The sequence below is a fragment of the Phoca vitulina genome, unplaced genomic scaffold (genome assembly GCF_004348235.1).
Source record: "Phoca vitulina isolate PV1807 unplaced genomic scaffold, GSC_HSeal_1.0 scaffold47, whole genome shotgun sequence".
Classification (NCBI taxonomy): Eukaryota; Metazoa; Chordata; class Mammalia; order Carnivora; family Phocidae; genus Phoca; species Phoca vitulina.
The window spans coordinates 12,595,269-12,603,044 of NW_022589750.1; the positions used below are offsets into that span (position 1 = coordinate 12,595,269).

General features: G+C 60.7%; 1 protein-coding gene across 2 annotated transcripts in view; it reads left to right on the forward strand.

The window, feature by feature from the left end:
• Positions 1 to 5,473, forward strand: part of KCNJ12 (potassium inwardly rectifying channel subfamily J member 12) — a 43,731-nt gene extending 38,258 nt beyond the window's left edge. For both annotated transcript variants that reach the window (XM_032432118.1, XM_032432119.1), the window contains one exon: positions 424 to 5,473. In XM_032432118.1, coding sequence (XP_032288009.1) covers positions 480 to 1,766 — 1,287 coding nt within the window. In that variant the 5' untranslated portion in view covers positions 424 to 479 and the 3' untranslated portion in view covers positions 1,767 to 5,473. The remainder of the gene's footprint in view (positions 1 to 423) is intronic.
• The last annotated feature ends 2,303 nt before the right edge of the window (positions 5,474 to 7,776 follow it).

Genomic DNA, 7,776 nt, shown 5'->3' on the forward strand with positions numbered 1-7,776 from the left:
TGAGCAGAGGATGGACAGGCTCCCCCTGGCTGCCTCTGGACTGGGGTGGGGGCAGGAGCACGGAGGTTGGCGAGGCGGCCGCCATGCTGGTCCAGGTGGGTGATGATGGGGACTCAGGCCATGAGGGTGGGAGAAGAGGTAGGATCCTAAATATACTTCGGAAGCAGAGGCTTTGGGGTAGGGCTAAGATGGGTTGAGGATGAATCCAAGGTTTTTGGCCAGATCTCCTGGGAGGATCGAGTGTCAGTTTTCCAAGCCAAGAAGGAGGGTGAGCAGCTGGCTGAGGAGGGAAGCTGGAGAGCTCGGTTGGGGGTGAGTGAGGGCGCAGGCGGCCGCCGGCCACGTCCCAGGGCCCTGGGTGGGGGCAGAAGCCTGGGCCAGGGGTGGCCTGCTCCGCCAGCCCCTCTGTCTTCTCTGTTGCAGGAGCCGCCCCCCGCAGAGCCGGCCCAGGGGCGAGCCAGGGCCCCCCCATCCCCGGGATGACCTCGGCCAGCAGGACCAACCCCTACAGTATCGTGTCATCGGAGGAGGACGGGCTGCACCTGGTCACCATGTCGGGCGCCAACGGCTTCGGCAACGGCAAGGTGCACACGCGGCGCCGGGGCCGAAACCGCTTCGTCAAGAAGAACGGCCAGTGCAACATCGAGTTCGCCAACATGGACGAGAAGTCGCAGCGCTACCTGGCTGACATGTTCACCACCTGCGTGGACATCCGCTGGCGCTACATGCTGCTCATCTTCTCGCTGGCCTTCCTTGCCTCCTGGCTCCTGTTCGGTGTCATCTTCTGGGTCATCGCCGTGGCCCACGGCGACCTGGAGCCGGCCGAGGGCCGCGGCCGCACGCCCTGCGTGATGCAGGTGCACGGCTTCATGGCAGCCTTCCTCTTCTCCATCGAGACGCAGACCACCATCGGCTACGGGCTGCGCTGCGTGACGGAGGAGTGCCCGGTGGCCGTCTTCATGGTGGTGGCGCAGTCCATCGTGGGCTGCATCATCGACTCCTTCATGATTGGCGCCATCATGGCCAAGATGGCTCGGCCCAAGAAGCGGGCGCAGACCCTGCTGTTCAGTCACAATGCTGTGGTGGCCCTGCGCGATGGCAAGCTCTGCCTCATGTGGCGCGTGGGCAACCTGCGCAAGAGCCACATCGTGGAGGCCCACGTGCGGGCCCAGCTCATCAAGCCGCGGGTCACTGAGGAGGGCGAGTACATCCCACTGGACCAGATCGACATCGACGTCGGCTTCGACAAGGGCCTTGACCGCATCTTCCTCGTGTCCCCCATCACCATCCTGCATGAGATCGATGAGGCCAGCCCGCTGTTTGGCATCAGCCGGCAGGACCTGGAGACGGATGATTTCGAGATCGTGGTCATCCTGGAGGGCATGGTGGAGGCCACGGCCATGACCACGCAGGCCCGCAGCTCCTACCTGGCCAACGAGATCCTGTGGGGCCACCGCTTTGAGCCTGTCCTCTTCGAGGAGAAGAACCAGTACAAGATCGACTACTCCCACTTCCATAAGACCTACGAGGTGCCCTCCACACCCCGCTGCAGCGCCAAGGACCTGGTGGAGAACAAATTCCTGCTGCCCAGTGCCAACTCCTTCTGTTACGAGAACGAGCTGGCCTTCCTGAGCCGCGATGAGGAGGACGAGGCCGATGGAGACCAGGACGGCCGCAGCCCCCAGGCCCGGCATGACTTTGACAGACCCCAGGCTGCTGGTGGCGGCCTCGAGCAGCGGCCTTACAGACGGGAGTCGGAGATCTGAGCCTCCATGGGCCAAGGTGCAGCATCCGCCCCGCCAGGGAGAGGTCCGGCGTCCCGCGAGGGCCCTGGCTTGGAGCAGAACGGGCCAGGTGCCCCGGTTGCAGACTCAGTAGCGTTTTAGATGTTTTATGTTTCTTCACAGTGGCCTGGTAAGGTTGGCGGGAGAGTGGGCGGCCAAAGTGGGCCGCCCCTGGCCTCAGAGGCCGGAGCAGGTGCAGGGGCAGGGAGGGGGCCTCTTGGGGTCCGGGCCAGGAGCCAGGGGCTTCTGCCTGAGGATAGAACTGCAGCCTGCCCGGAGGTGGCTCGACAGCCATCCAGCCTCTGTGGGTGAAGGCTGGCCGGCTGCAGCGCATCTCGCTGGTTTTTAACTTGGGGAGAAACACCGGTTTTGGCTTTCTCAACCTTAGCTTGAGTAAGACTGTTTACAAAAAAAAAAAAGTTAACACATGATTGACAAAAAAAAAATTAATTTGTGGGGGTTATAAAAACGGACAGTTGGAATTCCACTGGTCTGCCAAGGTGCAGGCCGTTCGACGGGGGCTCCACGAGGTTCCCCGAGGCTGGACAGGCCTCTCCTCTGTGAAGGCTGGGTGTGCGCCGGGTGACGCAGCTGTGCGTGCAAGCTCGGGGCTCATCCGTGGTTCCTTCTGCTCACGGGCAGATTAGATGGTGTTTGTGATAGAGAAACCGAGACCATGTTAATGATCATAATAAAAGCTTTCCAGAGTCATAGAGGTGGGGGTAGGGGCTGGGAAAAAACTAGTTTGAACTTTTTGAGTTTGACTTTTTGTACCTTAGAGGTGCGTCTCAGGGCTGGATATGGGACCTGCCTGCCGTGGAGGGCCCGCTCACCACCCCCCCAAACACACACCAGATTTTCCTGTTTTCCTTCTCTCTCCTTTTCTGCCCAATAGCCCCTTCTACAGTGAGGGACGCTTGGAAAATATTGGAGTAGATGGCTCTGTGGGAAGGGAGGGCGGGTTCCCAGACAACCAGGGAAGCAGATCGGCCCCATTCCCACTGGACCCCAGTGTGAGTCGTGCCTTAGAGACCCCGGGTGGGCCAGCCCCAGTTGTTTCTGTTTTTATCGGACTCGCCCGGCCTCCCAGCTGCCCCCGATTCCACCGTGAAGTCCTCACCAGCCTGCGTGTCTCAGAGGCCGGGCGGTCCTGGTACTGTCGGCCCCTGGGGTAGCACAGGCGAGTGCGGGTGGCTCCCAGCCGGGCTGCCCCAGCCGAATGGCAGAGGAGGGACCTTAGAAGAGGTGTGCGCTTGTCAGCCGAGATGACTGCAAGTGGCACTTGCATCCAGGCACCCTCATCAGGAAGAAGTTTGGAGCTGTCGGCTCTGCTGGCCCGGAAGCAGGCCCCTGGACCAGGAGCTGCCCCGTGTGGGCTTGTTCTTGGCACAAGATGCAGCTGTCGGGCATGGAGCTGGCCAGGCCCTTCCCAGGACAGCTAAGAATTTTGTCCTCTCAAATGACCCGGCCTGTAAGGAAGTCCTTAATTAGAAAGCCCACATGTGTCTCCCCAGCCTGCCGGCCTAGGCCACTCCGACCCGTGCCCTCCAAGACAGCTAGGCACCCAGGACTCTGGCCCAAGTGGGGAAACTGAGGCAGAGTGCAAGGTCACGCAGGGGGTGGGTGGGTCTTGGGAGGCAGGGAGAGGCCAGGGGCCTGGGGTGGGGCTCTTGCCTCTCCCCTCCTCCTCCACCAACCCCCAAGGCAGCTGGAGACCTGGCCAGAGGTCAGAGGCCTTGGAGGGTCTGGGCATGAGCTCTCATACCCACAAACACCATGGTCCCATACCCCGAGGGATGTGTGACTGCCAGCATCCTGCCCCGGCCTCAGTTCTGGCTGGGATGGTTCGGACAGTGGAAGCAGCTCTTTCGTCTCAGGATCTGCTGGAGGGGCCTCAGCTCCTTCCCAGCCCAGGGCCTGCCTTCCAGTCCTCAGCCTGGTTGGCTCTCTCCGTTTTAGCTCTGAGGGAGCAGGGGTAGCGTTGATGCGGGAGGGCTGACCTGCCCACCCCCACCCAGCTTGTCAGGCTGAGCCAGGGAGGGATGAGGCGGCCCCAGTGACCTGGGGCTGGCATAGGGGCCTGTGTTCCGCTCTGCCCGGCAGCCGGAGATCCTTCCGGAGCTGGGTGGGCCAGGGTTCCACTGCCACCATCCAGAGCAGAGCCCAGGGACTCTGGGTCCCCCAAGGCCCATGCCGCCTCGGTGGCTTGGTGCACCTCCTCTCAGGCCTGTGTGCCCCCCAGGCCCGCGCTGGATGGTTCAGCCCCAGACCCTGCGGGAGAGCACCCTGAGCTGCCTTTCATCTCTCGCCAAAGGCAGATGCTGCGTTTTCAAACTCTTCTGCCCTCTTTTTTTCCTTCCCTGTATTTATTTATTTATTTATTGCTTGTGCTAAAGACCAAAATAGTCTCCCTCTTTAGTGCACTTGAAACGGGAGGGTGGATGGGAGGAGCTGTGTGTGCGCAGACCAAGGATTCTGTTGTCCCTGGGGAGTGTGTGCTGGATTGGGGGGGGTTGCCCATGTATGTGCGTGCGTGCGCACGTGTATGTGCGTGTGCGGGTGTGTGTACCCATCTACTCCCACCCTCGCCTTCCCAGGCACTGGGATTTCCAAGAAGTTTCTTGACAGCCTGAACCAGGAGGTGTGGAGGTTGGAGCGGGCCAAGACCGTGGCCTCTGGGGCCCTCCTCCCTGAGACACTGAGCTGCTTATGTGGGAAAGGGGCCGTGCTGGGGGGGTGCGTGTGTGGGTGTGTGAGCACCAAGTGTGTGGATTCACATGTGCAATCACCGTCATCCCTGTTCAAGCAAATGTGTGCAATTACGGCTTTGCCTGAGTGCACGAGCGTGTGGGTTCCCAGTTCGTGGGACTGTCGTACAGACGTGTGCCCGCGATGAGCTCCCTATGTGTGTGTGTCTGGGCTGATGAGATATATACGTGGTGTGTACGTGTGTATATACACACACCTAGTTCTATGTATTGTTGCCGAAAGGCGCGCGTGTGTGAGTGTGTGTTTTATATGCGGGCGTTGGCGTAATGTTTGCCAGGCTCTCCGGCGGGGCACGCAGCGCTCAGGACGGACACCGGCTGCGGCCATCGGCACAGCTGAACGCGGCAGTCCTGCTGGCCCTCTGCCCTGATTGTGTCCACACGGGAACGTGTGCAACGTGTGTGCCTGCGTGAGGCTTTCGTGCCCGCGGGCACAAGGTATGTGTGGCTGAGCACTAGCCTGCTGATGGCGTCTGCATGGGTGCGTGTGTCCCCGTGAACACGCAGGTGCGTGTGTACATTTGTGGGGCAGTGGTGCCGGGCTCTGCGAGCAGGGCTGGTTCCTGTCTGCTGCGGGCAGTGTGTATGGGCACATGTGAGCGTGTGCAGGTGCCAGGGGTGTGTGCACACGAATGTCCGTGGAAGCGGTGTGTCCACGTGCGCGCCTGCGCGTGCTGCTTGGGACATGGTGGCCACCCCCCGTGCCCTGCTGGTGCTGTGCCCCCCCGGTCCCTGCCTGCCCGAGGGTCCCGGCGGGAGCCGGGGGGGCGGGAGCAGGGGCCTGATGGGAAGGAGGCCCCTGCACAGGGGTGTCTGCCCTGCGTGAGGTCATAGAATGTCAAATCTATTTTAAATGGTGAAACTGGAGAATTTTCATGTTATTTTCAATACATAGCGGTATCTAAAGACATAGGCCACGAGACTAGACCACATTAAATGCATTTTGATCTCTTGGAGTGCCACCGTGTGGAGATGTGTGTTTGAAAGTCCCTGCCTGGCATGCTTGGGCTCCTTCAGCCCACTGTGACCTGGGGCCTGGGGGGCCGGGGTTGGGGGGGGCCATGGTAGGAGCCCTGGGAGAGAGGACAGAGCCCCACCCGCCTGCAGACCCTCGCGCACTCTTCCAGCGGGCTCACGGCCCCGCAGTCCCCGGTGACCGCACACCCTGTCCCGCACGGGCCCTGGAGTGCGCCCTCCCACCTCCTCACACCGGATGTGACACTTCCCCAGCCAGGTGACCTGGGGCCACTGCCCTGTCCTCCCTGGGCCCACACCTCCCCACTTTTCTCCTTCCTTCTGCAGCCGTTCGGTGAGCGCGTCTACACGCGGCCGTGTGCTCTATGCAGAGCGGTAGCTCTTCTCTGGGACTCCGTCCTGGGGGAGGCCCCGCGAGCCCGCAGCCCTGGTTCTCACCACAGGACAGAAAGCCGCGGTGGGCAGGGGGGCCCAAGGACCCCTACTGCAGCCTGGCACGGTGACAGGGAGGACCTGGAGCCGTGATCTCCCGGAGGGCAGACGGGGGCCCCCGGCACGGGCAAGGGCACACGCGGGGAGGAAGACAGGCGAGGCCCGTGTGGGGGAAAGGAGAATTTTATCTGTACCAAGGGCTCGGTGTCTGGGATGTCAGTGGCCTTCTGGCAAGAGGCCCACAGACAGAAAATTCTTTCCTTTGCCCCGACTAGTTCCCTCCCTGGAGAACTCCTCTGCATCAGTGAAGGACCCCAGGGAAGCTTTCATTCTGTGGGATTCAGGTGATGATTCCAGACCACAAGATAAGGAGCCCAGGCAGTGGTGACATGCAGGGATGAAGGACAGGAGGTCGGGAGCGGCCGGAGGCAGGGCATGAAGACTTCTTGGAGGCTGTTCGTCTGGGTTGAACCTGGAGACAGGGAGCCCTTGAAGGTGGTTGGCTTGATCTGGGGGTGAGGGTGGGGCTCCCCTCCCCTAGCCCCGGAGCCCTCCTTGGTACCCCAATACTGGAATCTAAGCCAGTTGGGGCCAATGAGCTATGGCCTGCCCCAGTCCCCCGAGGGCACTAGTTTCTACAGAAGGGTATGGGGCCCCAGTCAGCGTCTGACAAATATCTATGACTCCAACTTGGTGGCGCTGGAGCTCAGCAGTCTTGAGACCTCAAGAAGGTACTCCATGTCCTGCCTGTGACCCTCAGCCAGACCCCAGGCCACTCTCTTGCTTGGTGACCTGTATTGAATTCCTTTTCCCCTGTGGCCTCAGTCTCCCTGTCAAAAAAAAAGGGGGGCTGTTCATAATAAATGCTAGCTCGCACACTTGTGGAAAGAACGAGAGGGAGCAAGAACGTTGACTTGGCAGCCGCCTTGCACGTACTGGGCACGGGCCCTTGAGGTGGGGCCGGCGCGTGGAGGGAGCAGGCAGCTCCTCGTGCCACAACACCAGGGTGTGTGTGGTGAGCCCGTAGCTTCCCTTGGGCTTTCCTGCCTCCCCGAGGATGAGATGAGTCCAACTCGGAATCTGCTTTAACAAAGGTAGAAAAGGGGTGGGGTTGGCTGAGCACTCCCTGACTTGACGTTTGAGGTCCCTGACGTGCCAAGTGTACCCGTTTTAGAGGAAATCAGTCCAGGGACACTAAGGGACTTTCCAGGGAGCTTAGTTACCGGAGCTGGGATCCTGCCCTGGACTCAGTTTATCCTTCCAAAAGTCCATCTCCGGCAGGGGAAGGCCCCAGTGACTCAGGAGGGAATCACACATGGGTTTCCCCTCAGTGTGGAGGGGCCGACATCAGAGCTGTCTGTTTGCAACCTGGGGATAGTGGGGGCTTCAAAGGATATACACCATCCCACTAAGCCCACCATCCACCCAGCACCAGAATCAGGCCTTGTAACCCCACTGCCTGCAGCTCTCCCAGCTTTCCTGCTGCACTGAAAATACAATCCTAACTGCTTCTCCAGCCTGTGAAGTCCTGTCCCATCTTGCCCTGACCTCACCCAGCTCATCCTCTTCTCTCTTTCCCCCTGCCCCTCTCCTCTAGGCACCCCGCCTCCTTTTGGTGCCTTGAGAACACTGCATTTCTCTCTTCACCCCAGGACCTTTGCATATGCTATTCCTCTGCCCAGAGCACTTCCCCTTCAGATCTACCTCCTCATCCTTCCAGCCTAAGCCTTCCCTGGCCCAGGGTAAGAGAGATCCATGGAGGCAGGGATTGTCATCTCTTTCACTTGCTGCTGGGTCTCCAGTGCAGGGCGCAGTAT